At 33.0% G+C, this 17,371-nt stretch overlaps 2 protein-coding genes across 2 annotated transcripts; both read right to left on the reverse strand.

Annotated features, from left to right (window-relative positions):
* Positions 1–4,906: 4,906 nt before the first annotated feature.
* LOC130724444 (nuclear transcription factor Y subunit C-2-like) lies at positions 4,907–6,129 on the reverse strand. Its single transcript, XM_057575671.1, has one exon. The coding sequence runs from the start codon at positions 6,015–6,017 to the stop codon at positions 5,196–5,198; it is 822 nt and encodes a 273-aa protein (XP_057431654.1). The 5' UTR covers positions 6,018–6,129; the 3' UTR covers positions 4,907–5,195.
* A 5,831-nt stretch (positions 6,130–11,960) lies between these two features.
* On the reverse strand, positions 11,961–16,506 carry LOC130723295 (stem-specific protein TSJT1-like). Its single transcript, XM_057574288.1, has 5 exons — positions 16,227–16,506; positions 13,391–13,631; positions 13,169–13,289; positions 12,714–12,823; positions 11,961–12,270 (listed from the first exon to the last, which is right to left on the reverse strand). Exons 1-5 carry the CDS (start codon positions 16,427–16,429, stop codon positions 12,235–12,237), a joined length of 711 nt encoding a protein of 236 aa, XP_057430271.1. The 5' UTR covers positions 16,430–16,506; the 3' UTR covers positions 11,961–12,234.
* Positions 16,507–17,371: the final 865 nt, after the last annotated feature.

Raw genomic sequence — 17,371 nt, forward strand, 5'->3', positions numbered from 1 at the left:
TTGAAGTTTCTTTTAACCACATTATGTGGAGTGAAACCAGATGTACTTCATTTTTACAATAAATGATTCCAATATGAAAACAAGAAAATGAATGACATGACAAATTATATGAAGTGAGCACTGGATGCAATTTTTTCTATAATAAATGATTCTAATAAGTGTTGCGATTACAAATATTAATATAGTAAAAAATATTATCAATCGAACAAAAACATAAGACTTTTCTCATATGAAAGTGGATTGCACACAAAAAGTGGATGGCACGCTGTGTTATCTGGAGTGAAAATCAGAGATACAATATTTTTAAAATAAATTATCTCAACAAGCATTGCAATATACACTAAAATTTATGAACTTTGTTCAAATAACAACGTTCGCAAAGACAATTAAAATTTATTTTCACCACATTATATGGAATGAAACCGGATGTATTTCATTTTTACAATAAATGATTCGAATATGACAAAAAGAAAATGAATGACATGACGTATTATATGTAGTGAGCATTGGCTGCAATTTTTTCTATAATAAATGATTCTAATAAGTGTTGCGAATATTATAAACTGTATTGCAATAAAAACACTAACATTGGTGTAAGAGGTAAGCGTTTCTTTTAGGGATGGTAAACAGAGTTGTTAGTGAAAATGCTTCTTTATTCGAATGACACAATGACATTAAAGCAGGAGGATATTGATAATTATATCCCCGGTATCATTCACATTTCCATGGGAAGTTCCATATATTATGAAAAAGTCTTAAACCACATGTGTCCTCCATAGAGACAATCTTGTTCGAGTCATGTATGATCTCTATAGGCAACATAGCTCTCCCTAACAAGTATATAAAATAATAAAAATATTAAGAATAAATAAAATTTTATTTTTGTAAAAGAAATATTATTTTTAAATAAAATATATTAAATGAATATTTAAAACTTCATATTTTATATTATAAAATTGTTTATTATTATTTATATTTACAAATATTATTATAATTAAATATATTCACAATCGGACAGCGTAAGACGGTGGTTGAAGTGAGAGAAAATAGTGAGTTTGATTTATTTATATGCGACGATATTTTTGGTATGACGGATTTGTCCTTAGAATAAGTTGCTGAGGTGGAAACGCTTCTTTGTTCGATAACGGCACGCCGCATTATCTGGAGTGAATATCGGAGATATTTTATTATTTCAATAAATTATCTCAACAAGCGCTCCAGTATACACTTATAAAATTTATGAACTTTGTTGCAATAACAACGTTGGCAAACACAATTGAAGTTTCTTTTAACCACATTATATGGAGTGAAACCAGATGTACTTCATTTTTACAATAAATGATTCGAATATGAAAAAAAAGAAAAATTAATGACATGACGCATTATATGAAGGGAGCACTGGATGCAATTTTGTCTATAATAAATGATTCTAATAAGTGTTGTGATTACACATATTAGTATAATAAAATATATTCCCAATCGAACAAAAACGTAAGACTTTTCTCATATGAAAGTGGATTGCACACAAAAAGTAGATGACACGCTGCGTTATCTGGAGTGAAAATCGGAGATACTTTATTTTTAAAATAAATTATCTCAAAAAGCGTTGCAATATGCACTAAAATTTATGAACTTTGTTCACATAACAACGTTCGCAAAGACAATTAAAGTTTATTTTCACCACATTATATGGAGTGAAATCGGATGTATTTCGTTTTTACAATAAATGATTCGAATATGACAAAAAGAAAACGAATGACATGACGTATTATCTGAAGTAAGCATTGGATGCAATTTTTTATATAATAAATGATTCTAATAAATGTGTGCGAATATTATGAACTGTGTTGCAATAAAAACATTAACATTGGTGTAAGTGGTAAGCGTTTCTTTTAGGGATGGTGAACTGAGTTGTTAGTGAAAATGCTTCTTTGTTCGAATGACACAATGACATTAAATCAGGAGGATATTGATAATTATATCCCCTCTATCGTTCACATTTCCATGGGAAGTTCCATATATTATGAAAAAGTCTTAAACCACACGTGTCCTCCATAGAGACAATCTTGTTCGAGCCATGCATGATCTCTATAGGCAACATAGCTCTCCCTAACAAGTATATAAAATAATACTCATTAAAAATAAATAAAATTTTATTTTTGTAAAAGAAATATTATTTTTAAATAAAATATATTAAATGAATATTTAAAACTTCATATTTTATATTATAAAATTGTTTATTATTATTTATATTTACAAATATTATTATAATTAAATATATTCACAATCAGACAAAAGCGTAAGACGGTAGTTGAAGTGAGAGAAAATAGTGAGTTTGATTTATTTATATGCGACGATATTTTTGGTATGACGGATTTGTCCTTAGAATAAGTTGCTGAGGTGGAAACGCTTCTTTGTTCGATAACGGCACGCCGCATTATCTGGAGTGAATATCGGAGATATTTTATTATTTCAATAAATTATCTCAACAAGCGCTCCAGTATACACTTATAAAATTTATGAACTTTGTTGCAATAACAACGCTGGCAAACACAATTGAAGTTTCTTTTAACCACATTATATGGAGTGAAACCAGATGTACTTCATTTTTACAATAAATGATTCGAATATGAAAAAAAAAGAAAAATTAATGACATGACGCATTATATGAAGTGAGCACTTGATGCAATTTTGTCTATAATAAATGATTCTAATAAGTGTTGTGATTACACATATTAATATAATAAAATATATTCCCAATCGAACAAAAACGTAAGACTTTTCTCATCTGAAAGTGGATTGCACACAAAAAGTAGATGACACGCTGCGTTATCTGGAGTGAAAATCGGAGATACTTTATTTTTAAAATAAATTATCTCAAAAAGCGTTGCAATATGCACTAAAATTTATGAACTTTGTTCACATAACAACGTTCGCAAAGACAATTAAAGTTTATTTTCACCACATTATATGGATTGAAACTAGATGTACTTCATTTTTACAATAAATGATTTGAATATGAAAAAAAGAAAAATGAATGACATGACGCATTATATGAAGTGAGCAGTGGATGCAATTTTTCCTATAATAAATGACTCTAATAAGTTTTGCGATATACACTAAAATATTATGAACTGGGTTGCAATGAAACCATTGAGATAAGAGGTAAGCGTTTCTTTTAAGGATAGTGAACAGGATTGACCCGCCACGAATGGGATTGGTCGGGCTCCCAAAAAAAGCGGGCTCAAAATCTTGCCCTGCCACGCCAAGGGCGGACCGGCGGGTGATCCTATGGGCCACTATGTTAAGGGGAAAAAATAATCTTTTTGGTAAAAAAAACTTGAATAATAATCCCTAAAAAATTATTGAAATATTTTTCTCTTCATTTTCACAGTAACTATAAAATATACATGTGAAATGGTGCATCAAGCTTATGTGATACAAGAAACCAATTACACATGAACTCAAAATTGCCCAGAAGGGTATTCTGCACATGTGAAATGGGTCATAATTTGTGTAAATCATGTTACTAACAACATCGTTTTTTTCTAAATGATTTCCCGTTGAGATGTAATTCGAATCTAATAATAGAAACCCTCACCCTAACTTCAAAAAAAAGTATACATCAATTGACTTGAGTTGAGTGTGTTTATTGTAGGCATGCGGAAAGAGTGGAATTTTTATGAGATTGAGTTAAAAATAAATTTAAGCCCATACCCCGCCCAGTAATTTAAAAAAAAAAACTCACGAGTCAGCCCACCCCAACGTGTTAAATTATGGGCCAAAACGAGGCAGGTTGAAGGGGTTACATATTCCAACCCAACTTACCTCAAAACAGTGGCGGATCAGGCTGAGCCCATATTCCATTCTTTAAAGTCATTCACTGTGTTTAAAAGTTTATGAGATTCCCATTGCAAGCCTTTGGTCGGGAAAATATTAGGGAAATTGAAAGGTGATAAAAGAGGAAAACATTTGACCAAAAAAAAAAAGAGAAGAACATGAATTTTTATGAGATTGAATGAAAAATAAATTTAAGCCCATACCCCGCCAGTAATTAAAAAAAAAAACTCACGAGTCATCCCGCCCCAGCGTGTTAAATTATGGGCCAAAACGAGGCAGGTTGAAGGGGTTACATTTTCCAGCCCAACTTACCCAAAAAAGTGGCGGATCAGGCTGAGCCCATATTCCATTTTTTAAAGTCATTCACTGTGTTTAAAAGTTTATGAGATTCCCATTGCAAGCCTTTGTTCTGGAAAAAATTAGGGAATTTGAAAAGTGATAAAAGAGGAAAAGATTTGACCAAAAAAAAAAAGGAGAACATGTCATTTTTGGATCATAATCCTCTAATGCGAAAACTCTCTCATGTGAAGTTTTTGTATCTATCTCTCTCTTCAATTTGTTAAATATATAGTATCCTTTAAATATTTATGAAGAAAGAAATATACACAATATTTCACTTAACATTGTCATATTATATGAGAGGATCCAAATCCCATATTTAGTGACTTATTAAGTGCACACCCAAATTAGGTGGTGCACCATACTACATAATGTTTTTCGATGCATAAAAAAAAACCATACTACATGAATATAAGAAGCCATATGATATAATGATAAAAAAAATTATTGGTTTGGAATGAGATGTACCTCTCTAGGACTGAGATTTCAATTTGAAACGAAAGAAAAAAAAAACTAAAGAATTAAGGAGGAGGTAGTGGTAGAAGTAAAAGAAAGTTATGAGTTTAGTTTATTTAAATGTCATGAAATATTTTTAGTGTGATGAATTTGTTCTCACAGTTAATTCAAATATGAATAAGCAGTTGTGGTGGAAATGCGTCCTTGACCAAACAGCAGAGCGAGATTAAATCAGGAGAAAGTGGCTGACTATTTTCTTGATATTATTCACATTTCCTTGGGACGGTGATGGTTTGAAATCTAAACCCCATATTTATATAGTTCCTTGCAACACATATAAATTGTTGAGTTTGTTAAGATGGTACCCATCAATTTAATTAGTATGGAAATGAATAAATAAACAAAGCTATGTTGGTGTGTTATCCCTGAAATTGTTATTGAGAAAATTTTCATACTTTTATTTAAATTGGCATAAAGACTAGCATGTTCTTAACATACAATTTAAGGGGAAATTCAAGATGAGGGCGGGTAGCTTTACTGAAAGCTAATGACTGGAATAACTATTTTTTGTTCTGATCATCAGAGTCTGGAGAATTTTTCATCATCAGATTTTGTGGGGCTGGATGCATTACTTGAAGACCATAAGGATATGGTGGCTGCTGCATGTAAATAGGATGAGCAAAAGGAGGCCTTGCCATAACCATTCTTGGAGGAATTGCAGCACCAAAATGTTGAGAAGCAGGTGATGGCATATAGTAGTAAGGATGAGGAGGACCAAGAGGAGGAGGAACATTTTGAACAACATTAGCAACATTTCCCCTCATTGGTGGCATCCCAATCCCAGCATATACATCATGCTCCATTGTCTCATTCCTCGGGACAATATCAACAAGGAAATCATACACATCAGTCCTTGAGATTGCGGATGCAAAGTCACTCTTTAGAAGAGTCCTCCTCTTGTTCTCCTCTGCATTCACCCAAGCCCTCGTTGTCAGCTCCTTAATGAACATCTCGCATGCCTTCGACAGCAGAATAGGAGCCTCAGCAGCTATCATCTTCACTTCATCATCAGCTTTCATGATCTTCTTGATCCTCGCCAGAGGTAATGCATGGTTGAAATCATTGGTGTTCTCAATTTCCTGGGATTGAGTTTTCCAGAAGTTGTCAATTCGTCTTTCCAGATGTTGTTGTTGGAGCTGGTGGATTTGTTGGTGAGGGTAGAGTTGCCCTCTTGGGTAGCATGAAGTGGAAGAACCACCAGCTATTTGAGTGTTTGTTGTCATGAATGGGTTGGGTTTGTTTTGGTCCATAACATTAGCTTCTTGTGTTGGAGTGTCTTGTCCTTCTTCTGGTTGCTTTGGCTCAGGTTGCTTTTCATCCATGTTGTTGTTAACTTGTTATGGACTTCTAGATATTATTTGACCGTTTAGATGGCTAAGATAAAATAAAAAAAAAAGATTCATGAGAAATAATTTGCATATATATAGTGTGAGAAAAACCATTAGTGGATTTTGAATAAAAAAAATCCTAATCATACTTTTTTGGGGAATAGCAAGTATGTATAATGGAGTGTGTAGTTTGATAAATCGGACCACCCAAGTTAACTATGAAAAAGAATCATGAAAAAAATGAGGAAACAAATTCATCAACACCCTAAGTCCACCCATAGCTAGATAGAGATAGGAATATGAGATAGTGTGAAATAAAAAATACGGTAGATGGCGTGATAAAAAAATTTAAAAGTGTGTGGAAATATGATAGAAGGGCACCAAAAACTAATTTATCAATAAAAAATCATTTACACAACCTTAGTAGATATCAAAAAAAATTTATTGGTCTAAAACACAAATAATAAAGGAAAAAATGTGAACTTTTTGCATGATTAACATAATAAGAGTTTTACTAGTAAATGTTCCAAACCTTAAAATCATGAACTCACATGACTATTTACATTATCATACCCACAATTAGAGTCCTAATAAAGGTTGAGGATAAAATCAAAGCTTTATCACACAGCAAAGGAATCGCTAAGTAAATCTTAAAGTCAATTGTATTTAATGTTTAATTATGTTGGAAGCATTCACAACATACAAAACCACAACAAGAATCAAAAGGATTATGTTAACTCAATGCTTATGGTCCTTGTCAATGAAACAACGCGCGTAATTAAGCTTTTTATGCTAGTCATACAAAAAAAAAGTTTCATAAATTAACTACATGCACAAACAAGTATGTATATATGATGTCTGAAATTAAATTGTATATGAGAGTCATGGAGTACACAAGAAGAATAACTCACAAAGAGAGAATGGAGAGGGAGGGGGAGAGAGATAGAAAAAAAAGGTATTCCTAGACTTTGCTTTGAAGTGATTGAGAGAAGGAAGAAGTAGTGATGGAAGTGAAAAGAAATTGCTATGAGTTTAGCTTATTTATATATCAAGACATAATTTTAGTATGACGAATTTATCCTCACAATTAGTTCGTCATTACCCTATAGCCAAAGTGGAACATGCACAAGCTTCTTAAGGTAGAAGCGTTTCCTTTTCCAAATGGCAGAAGTAAATTAAGGTGCCCACTAGGGTGGGTCACTTTAGAATTGGTCCATGGGTGGACCAAGGGTGTGTTTAGTAATTTACAAAATAAAAATATAAAAAAAATTAAACCCTAAAATTTTCAACTTTTCCTCCACTCTAGCTACCAGCCGTTTTTACCATCTTCCTCTCCTCTCTGATCTTTTCTGCTCTCCACCACCATCACCTTCTTTTTTTTCCTCTTCTCCGGCCATCTCAGCGGCTCTCCTCTCTCCGCCGCCATCACTTTCTTCCTTTTCTTCTCCGATTCTTTTCTTTTATGCACTTCTCCGGCCACCACCTCCGCCCCTCTCTTCTTCTTATTCTTCTTCTTCTTCTTCTTCTTCGGCTCTCTATTTTCTACACCAACCTTCTCTGCCACACTCCGCCCTCTCCAACCCTTCAATCTCCCTTAAATCATCAAAAACCTCACATTTCTCACATTTCTCCTTGAAATCCGGCATCCCCGTCACTTCCTGTTATCAACTTCGCCAGATCGGAGCAAAGGTGATTCCTTTTCCACCAGATCGGACCAAAGGTGGCTCCTTTTCTACTTGATCGGAGGAAATAAGGATTTTTTCACACATGCAATCGATTTGAGGTATGTTTTTGCTGTTCCTTTTTCTTTTCTATTGTTTCTTTTACTCTATTTCTAAAACCCTCTCATCTCCCAACCAAATCGGAGCAATACTGCAAGACTGGAGATTCTCAATCAAGATCGAACTTCTGTTTTTTTATTTTGTTTTTTTCTATATAATAGTTCAAAAATTTCCCTCTTCTATTATGCAGTTTTTGTGTTTTGTTATGTATAAAGAATTTATAAATTCGTAATAAATTTTATTTTCATTTTGTGTTCTAAAAGAAATATCAACAGAACCAGAGCCTTTGATCAAAGCTTCCACGGTCTCTGGGTCTTGTTCAAGCTATATGATTCCATAAATGAATATTAAGCATTCAATCTGGTGGATTCTGGAAGATGAAGAAGGAGAGGAAGAAAGTGGACTGATATCATGGAGAGTTTTTGGTTGGTTCGGTTCTGGGTTCCACGGCGGCAGGGATGTGGAGGTTGAAGGTGAGGGTGGTTCTAGGTCTCATGGGGAAGGGGGAAGATTATGGTGGTATTACAATTCTACCCTTTTAGTAGAAATTAAATCTTGACCATCCATCTAAAGAATATTCTTATATTCTAAGATCCAATGGTGATTAGTGATGGTCCACCGGTGGACCAAAAACAAAGTTGCCCACCCTAGTGGACACCGTAAATTAAATCAGGCGTAAGTAGCCGACAATATTCCTGGTATTGTTCAAAGTTTTAGAGAAAGGTTCATGTATTTATAAGAAAGTACGGAAAATAATAACTTTATATTTAATTTCACTTAAAATTATTATAATTTAATTCTTTATATAATTGGTATTATTTATTTGAAACAAAATGTTGCTATTTTTTATATAATAAATATCATTATAATTGTTGAAAATAAATTAAATGAAAATTTGAATCTTCATATCTTATATTAAAAAGTTTTTCATCATTATTTATATTTATCAAAAATATTAATATCATTACAGAATATATTCATAATTGAAAAAATATATATTCAAATGTAACATCATAACCGTAGGTCTTAGAAAAGATAAAAGATGGCATGCCGCATTATAAGGAGTGAAAATCGGACATCCTTCCTTTTTATAAAAAAAAATATTTCATAAAACGGTAGATATACACTTATATATTATGAGTTGTGTTTCAATAAAAACATTGGTACAGAAAAGTTAAATTTTTGAAAAGAGTCATTCATTGTATTTAGAAGTTCACGAGATTCCCCCTCGAGCCTTTGTTTGTTTAAGGAAAAAATAAAAAAGATAAAAGAAAAAATATATGCAACATGTAACATCATAACCGTAGGTCTTAGAAAAGATAAAAGATGGTATGCCGCATTATACGGAGTGAAAATCGGACATCTTCCTTTTTATAAAAAAAATATTTCATAAAACGGTAGATATACACTTATATATTATGAGCTGTGTTGCAATAAAAACGTTGGTACAGAAAAGTTAAATTTTTGAAAAGAGTCATTCATTGTATTTAGAAGTTCACGAGATTCCCCCTCGAGCCTTTGTTTGTTTAAGGAAAAAATAAAAAAGAAAAAAGAAAAAATATATGCAACATGTAACATCATAACCGTAGGTCTTAGAAAAGATAAAAGATGGCATGTCGCATTATACGGAGTGAAAATCGGACATCTTCCATTTTATAAGAAAAATATTTCATAAAACGGTAGATATACACTTATATATTATGAGCTGTGTTGCAATAAAAACGTTGGTACAGAAAAAGTTAAATTTTCGAAAAGAGTCATTCATTGTATTTAGAAGTTCACGAGATTCCCCCTCGAGCCTTTGTTTGTTTAAGGAAAAAAGAAAAAAGAAAAAATATATGCAACATGTAACATCATAACCGTAGGTCTTAGAAAAGATAAAAGATGGCATGTCGCATTATACGGAGTGAAAATCGGACATCTTCCTTTTTATAAGAAAAATATTTCATAAAACGGTAGATATACACTTATATACTATGAGCTGTGTTGCAATAAAAACGTTGGTACAGAAAAAGTTAAATTTGTATTTAGAAGTTCACGAGATTCCCCCTCGAGCCTTTGTTTGTTTAAGGAAAAAATAAAAAAGATAAAAGAAAAAATATATGCAACATGTAACATCATAACCGTAGGTCTTAGAAAAGATAAAAGATGGCATGTCGCATTATACGGAGTGAAAATCGGACATCTTCCTTTTTATAAAAAAAATATTTCATAAAACGGTAGATATACACTTATATATTATGAGCTGTGTTGCAATAAAAACGTTGGTATAGAAAAGTTAAATTTTCGAAAAGAGTCATTCATTGTATTTAGAAGTTCACGAGATTCCCCCTCGAGCCTTTGTTTGTTTAAGTAAAAAATAAAAAAGAAAAAAGAAAAAATATATGCAACATGTAACATCATAACCGTAGGTCTTAGAAAAGATAAAAGATGGCATGCCGCATTATACGGAGTGAAAATCGGACATCCTTCATTTTTATAAAAAAAATATTTCATAAAACGGTAGATATACACTTATATATTGCAATAAAAACGTTGGTACATAAAAGTTAAATTTTCGAAAATAGTCATTCATTGTATTTAGAAGTTCACGAGATTCCCCCTCGAGCCTTTGTTTGTTTTAGGAAAAAATAATAAAGAGAAAAACTAATGGGTAAAAAATGAGAGGATTATATTGATGTGCGTCTAAATTGCATGCAAAACATCTTTATATGACTAATATTTTACACCTAATTTATGCATTTCTTATACATAACTCACGTGTTTTCAAGTGTATTTTCATAATGAGGTAAAGGAAGCAAAAGATAGAAAACAAGAGGAAAAGGAAGATAAGTGATGCAAAACATGGAAACAAAGGTGTTGATGAAGCAACACGACCGTGCACCTAAAGCCATGGTCGTGCCAATCGGAATTATGGAGCCACAACGATGCATCGCCTACATATGCATGTCATGGCGTGTATTAATGTCAACATGGTCGTGCTTCTTGAGCCACAGCCGTGTCACTTTGCGCGGCAGAAGACCACTAGAAACCTTAAATTATTTCTATTTAAAGAGAGGCTAGGACTTAGAACACAGAGACACGGAGATGAACATGGTACAGTGAAAGGTAATTAGTGTCTTGAGAGCAACAACATAATAAAAGGAGGAAAGAACGTATGAGCATCAAATACACTCCTCGTTTTATGTAAGATGATTATAGCAATTAGGATTATGATTTTACTTTCTACCACAAGAAGCTAAATCATTCATCTTCAGATTGTAATGTAAGGATATGATTTGAAGGGAATTAATTATGGAATTCGTTAAAGGGAAATAATATAGGAAATTAACAATAACCTGCTCTTGACAAGAAGACTTAGAATAGATTCTTTCATGTTTCCAACCTCTACGATTAGGTGGTGAAATACCCTATAGGACACCTTTATATACTTCATGTCTATTTTCATTGATCATCTTACAATGATTGTTGCATGTATGTTAGTGTTTTCTGATAGGACAACTAACAACAACTTGGCGGTGAGTTAATGTTTTAAGAGGGCAGGAATTAGAATATCATATATAATAGTGGTGTAGATGATCCAATAGCATTACAATCTCAAGTCTTTTTCATTCTTAATCACTTTATTATCTTTCGCTTATTACCTTACTCACAACATCATAACCAATCTCAACTTTATTTCCATAACATTTTGAATCACTTCCTAACTCTAAATCATCACTTAGTCCCTTGGGTTCGATACTTGGGACTTACAATTCTATATTACTTATGTGATAGAGTGCACTTTAATTTCTTTTTAAAAGTGTTATCTTAGCGTGACAAATATCATTTTTGAAGGCTTTTGGGTGCACCTAAAACATGAATATAAGTCTTATATAGGATATAATTAAGATTGAATCATGTTTGGGAAAAAATATTACAAAAATATCCATTATTTTATATCATTGATTGCAAAAGAACCCTCGTTGAATTTCTAATGATTTTTATTTTTGGATTTAGGTCTTTATACAAAAAGGAAATTTGAGTGTTTTCCTTCCCTTGATTTCTTTTCCCGATGTCATTGTACCGACGCTTGATTTAAGCTTTAGCAGCAGTTTGGACTGCCGCCAAATACCAATTAATCTAAACACGTTGTTTTATCACGATAATGCGACCATTTTAACATCAAAGATACTTAATTACATTACTAGGTGGAAGTTTATGTACACAGTACGCATATTTTTCTTACATTGGAAAGCGCAGCTGTACATCTAATAGTACAGACAAATCTAATGAACAAAGTGGACAAAAATAAACTCTACAAGTACTCCCATATATTCTTCTCAAAGATATCATTAAAGGTATTTTATATGGCCCCTCATGCATGTCTTGTAAACACTTCAATCCATAAATGCATGCATCATAAGGTACTACATTTGAAGAAAGATCTTCTATTCTGTGGCCGCAAGGACAGCAGACCCTTCCACCTGATAATTCATCCCACAGACAAAATAGAACATAAGATACCATGATGTAAAACTTGGTTTCAATTCAATGCAAAAAACAAATGTTGTAAGTCAGCAAAGGAAAATTTTGATTGACACCCATTTCCACCTAAACCTAGTGAGAGATAGGAAGGGAACATAAAAAAATAAAAGATACAATAGATAATGTGTTAGGAAAAGAAAAGAGAAATATTAAAAACAAAGTGAGTGAAATGAAATCAAAGAGAAAGCTTAGTGTTGGTGTGAATGAATTGAAATTCGCCAACAAGTGAGTAAATCAAATAAATGATATTCTGTGGTTGAGCTTCCCTATTTTGTAACACCATTGGTTCTGGTAAGTTTCAATAAAATTATTTCAGTGTCCATTGATGACAACCTAGAGCTGTAACAACATTATAATTAAACTAATTTCATCATCTTATTACCTTGAAGGTTGCACCCCAAATTTCCTCCTCCTCAGCAGGAACTGCAGTGATCTTATTCTTAGGATTCTCATAGCATTTCAGTCCTCCAACATCTGTGGAGTAGAAACATCCTGTAAAGATTTACAGAACCATGTCAATCATGTCGGATTAATGCTTGAAAATTTTGGGAAAAGGATAAACAGAACAGACATAATGTGTTGAATTGTGATATGCTCTGACACAAATACATATATGCATAAAGCACAAAATTAAATTGAAATGAATTCTATGCAATCAGGTGCAATCACTGAATCTCATCCATTGAATGAATCCCATCCAAAAAAACGTGTTTTACATATGATTTGTTAAACTCGGAAACTGAACGGTTCGATCTTCATTCTACAGTTGAGATCTCTTGATTATAGTGACTGCACCAAAAAATGACTGTATTTAAGCCAGATTGGAATTAAATCTACCTTGAGGGAAAGAAGCAAGTGACTTGCCACAAGCACCTTTAAGCAAATCTACATCATCAGCAAATGCTACACAGGCATCAGCTGTTATTCCCCAATACAGAGGAACTTTACCTGTTTGATCCTGTCAGAAATAATAAAAGCAGAACATTCAAAGAAATGTTAGCTAAAGAACATGTGGTGGATCAAGACCAGTGATAGAATTGGATTGGATAGATAACTCACAGAGGCAACAAAAAGAGTAGAAGTGGATTTGTCAAAAACAATGAAAGCAAAGTTGCCACTAAGATGGCCAACAACATGATTGGCAGGGTAGGGTGCTCGATCACGTAAAGCTCTGTAAGCCTCAATCAGCAAAACTGCTTCATTGGCAGATTTGGCCAGTCCATATTGCTGTCTCAAGCTGCCCAAATTATCAAGAGCTCCCTCAAACAAGCAGAATATCTCATCCTTCACAGCAAATGATCTGCCATTTTCAACTCAGCATTTAGATAAAATCAATAAAAAAAAAGGGCTTCAGAAATAGCAATCTACCAAAACACAAAGAACAAACACTACACGCAAGTTTGAAAACTCTTGTACAATTGATTCTGAAACTAAAATTAATTATGGAGAAAAGTTCTTGTAAATAGATTCTGGATTTTAGAATTGATTATGATAAAATCTAATCCAAAGGAAGCAATTTTTAATTGGATTAACTTTCCCATACAGATCATACTCTTAAGCTATATATGTTTGGGTGTTGGTTATCATCAGTTTAAACAGATCCACTTATTTCTAGACAAAAAATGAATTGACCTCTTTCTATTAATAGAGAAAAAAGTACTTCAACTTCATCTAGTGATCAAGATCTTTTGTCCTTAAATAATGTCTCATTTCTTATCCAAACTAATGAACTTATCACTTTATAATATCTCCTTCCTCTTCAATTATTTCTCATCATTTTTCATCACAATTCACAATCATCACTACTTAGTCCTTTACTTTTCTCTTCCCTTTCTATATCTCATCCCCACACCATCCTCAAATGACAAATCCCATGGCGTGTGGGGTGTGACAGCAGGGCCGGTCCTGGACCTGTGCAAGCAGGCCCACAGCCCAGGGCCTCCAAAAAGAAGATGCCCCAAAAAACATTCTCATTAAGTTTTCCCCTAAAATAAAATTTAGTTATAATAATTAATGTTCAAGATGTTATTAATGACTTGAGCTGGTCTAGTGGTTAGTAACTTGCTTGGATTCAAACACGCGACCTCTGGCGGGTTGCAAGAGGTCAGTTGCCAAACGAACCAACATAATGATTCTGATAAAATTTTGAACATTAAAATTATTAGGGGTCCATTTTTATTAGGCCTCCAAAATGTTGGGACCGGCATATGTTACAGCATCATATTCATGTCCCACCAACCTAAAAAAACGTTATCCTTATCCTTGGATCAGACAAGCAAAGGACTAGGAAGAAAGCAACAGTTCATGAAATTAAAGTCAACATTTTGAATTGGATAGTCTCATAATGTAGATTTAAAGACTAATAATTGCAAGCGAACCATCCAGTTGCGGTGACCACTGAATTTCACATCCATTGGCCATACGAAACAAATGAAAAAGAAAGCCAACATTATTAATCAGGACAAGACTCTACTAGAATATTGGGTAAACAAAATACTAGAATTTATTTGTTCCTATATATTTTTAATTAGTAATAATGTCTCACTTAGTCACTAGAAAAATAATTTCAGTTTTTTCGGTACATCTTATAATTATAACTATATGGTGTCTTAACTTATTTTTAGATATCTATGAAAACGGCAATAAAATAAGTGAGATATGATTAAAAAAGGTTTTTGTTATACTATGTAATAATTTTTATGATAGAATTGAAAGAAATAAATAACAAAAATTGGCTCCAAATAATACTTTCCATAGTGAAGGGAAATCCAAAAAATGAAGTATTAAGTAAAATGAATAAAATACATTTCATAATATTTTATTGGGTTCCCTATTTTATTTTAAATAATAATTCAAACCATAAAATATAATATCATCTTATTTCATTCTACCTAAGCTAATTCCATCAATTTATGCCATGGTTTTTAGACTTTTGTTGAACATAATGTCCACAAGTCTTGTGGTCCCGTTTCACTCATGGATTTTTCTTTTTTTTCATAAAGAGGTCATGTTAAATGTTCACCAGGACTATTTTTTCTAATTTTTTTAGCAAAACTCATAATTTGGCTTGTGGTTTCTGATCATGGTTCGTATGGACCATCTATCAATAATTCAATATGTGATTCCTAAATATAAATGAGAAAAAATACTTAATTATTACAATAGTCTATATATAAATTTGAATAACTTTTTTGGTAATAAATTCAACCAACTATATCTACGGTTGTCTTGAATAATAGCTCAAGTGATAAGAGTTAATTAAAGACATATGAGTTGGGGTGGGGGAGGTCCAGGGCTCAATCAATGGAGAAATGCAATTTATCTTTCCGATATAAAAAAAAAAACCCAAATCAACAAGCTATTTTTATTTTTTTAATGCATTTTTCGTCTATTCTTTTTGTGCGGTACACGTGGCAATCATGTAAAACAAGATCAATGAATCAGCAGAAAATGCCAATCAGCAGCCACAGTACTACACGCATCAATTTCCACGCAAGATGCTCCAATTTTCCTCTTCCACCGCCATGATTATCAAATCATCGCCATTTGATCATCCACAACAGGATCAATCCTCCAAATCGTTTACACATTACAACATTATTACTAAAAAAATAATTATTTGTTATCATATACAATTATCAATCACAGATTTAGACCAACATAGGCTCTGATCTTTATAAAGATGAGAGTACAGATTCAAACATAACTTAGTCTAAGGCAAAAACAATTATCAGTCACAAGTTCGAAGTATTTCTATTTCCATATTTCCTTCCTAACTCTCCCCTTATTGCATGATTTTCCAAATTATTTGAGGACATCCACTCAGATAAATATTTTTTTACTAATAATATAGATGGCATGCAAGAGGGGTGTGATCGATGTTAATTTAATTTACCTGGGTTGCCATGGAGTCTCGCCCTGGTGTGTGTAAGCCAGCTGCACGTGCTCTCCTACATGAAGGGACACCGCGGATGCCTTGCTCTCAACGAACCGGTTCAACAGCTTACTCGCCGTCGTCTTCGGCGACGGAGTTCGGCTGCCGGCGGCCACCAGATCTTCCGGCAGTGGCACCACTGAGCTGCTGAAGATCCCCAACATATTTTTCTATGTAAAAAAGAAAAAGAAAAATACAAGTTGCCCCTCACGACAGGATTGGAATGGGATGGGAAATGAAATGGTAGTGTGTGCTTAGTTATATAGAGTGAATGGATGAGGATAATTCGGTCATTTCATAATATCAACTACTATTTAAAATAAAAAATTGGTGTCTATAAATCCGTCACTAAAATTTTTGAGAGCTAGATTGAAATTGTTTTTTGCATGTGGAGCCTACAATGTCCTTTCGCACGAGAATCAGGATCCGATACCTTTTTGGCGTTATCCATTATGATTATGATGATTACAAGGCATGGCATGGCATGGCATGGCAAAATCACCCTTGGATTGGCTAAGGAACAATCAAGGGTGGATGAAAATAGGTGAATTCCTTGGTTGAAACTTGAAATGCATACAATAGTGTTGTTTGTGTGATTGATTGAAAAGAGTTATACTTGACCTGCGGCTAATATTAATATTGATTGGGTAAGTTTTTAAACCTGACTTCATTCATCGGAAGAAAAAAACCTAATGAGATTAATGTGGGTTTAAGAGTGATGGATTATGGGTAAATGCTCATGGTCGGGTCTTGTATACTCCTGTAACATGTAGTACAATCTTCTTTTTGGTTTAGAAGAAAAAGATTAGAGATAAAAAAAAGTAGAAAATAGATTTTATAAGTTGTACGTTGTTATGATAGAAAAAGAAAATAATAATGTCGTTGACACTCTCTCCTCTAATTTGGTTGGGTGGAGAGTGGAAAATGAAAACATAACTTTTGTATGAAAGACAATCTTATCTTAAATATGTAAACATTTATGAATAAGTCTAATAATAATTGAAAGTCTCACTTCATGAGATTAGAAAAAAGTAACTCATCCACCCGACCACCCCCTTTCTCTTCCTCTCATTGTATGGCTATTTGCTACTAAATGAAGGAATTTG

Source organism: Lotus japonicus, chromosome 6 (assembly GCF_012489685.1).
Source record: "Lotus japonicus ecotype B-129 chromosome 6, LjGifu_v1.2".
NCBI lineage: Eukaryota > Viridiplantae > Streptophyta > Magnoliopsida > Fabales > Fabaceae > Lotus > Lotus japonicus.

Excerpts from the sequence above, each read along its gene's own strand:
- LOC130724444 (XM_057575671.1), bottom strand. The coding sequence starts at position 6,017 with ATGGATGAAAAGCAACCTGAGCCAAAGCAACCAGAAGAAGGACAAGAC.
- LOC130723295 (XM_057574288.1), bottom strand. The coding sequence starts at position 16,429 with ATGTTGGGGATCTTCAGCAGCTCAGTGGTGCCACTGCCGGAAGATCTG. Across the intron at positions 12,824-13,168 it reads ACTTGCTTCTTTCCCTCAAG|GATGTTTCTACTCCACAGAT; the intron begins GTAGATTTAATT and ends AAATCTTTACAG. Across the intron at positions 12,271-12,713 it reads TTTGGGGTGCAACCTTCAAG|GTGGAAGGGTCTGCTGTCCT; the intron begins GTAATAAGATGA and ends ATGAATTATCAG.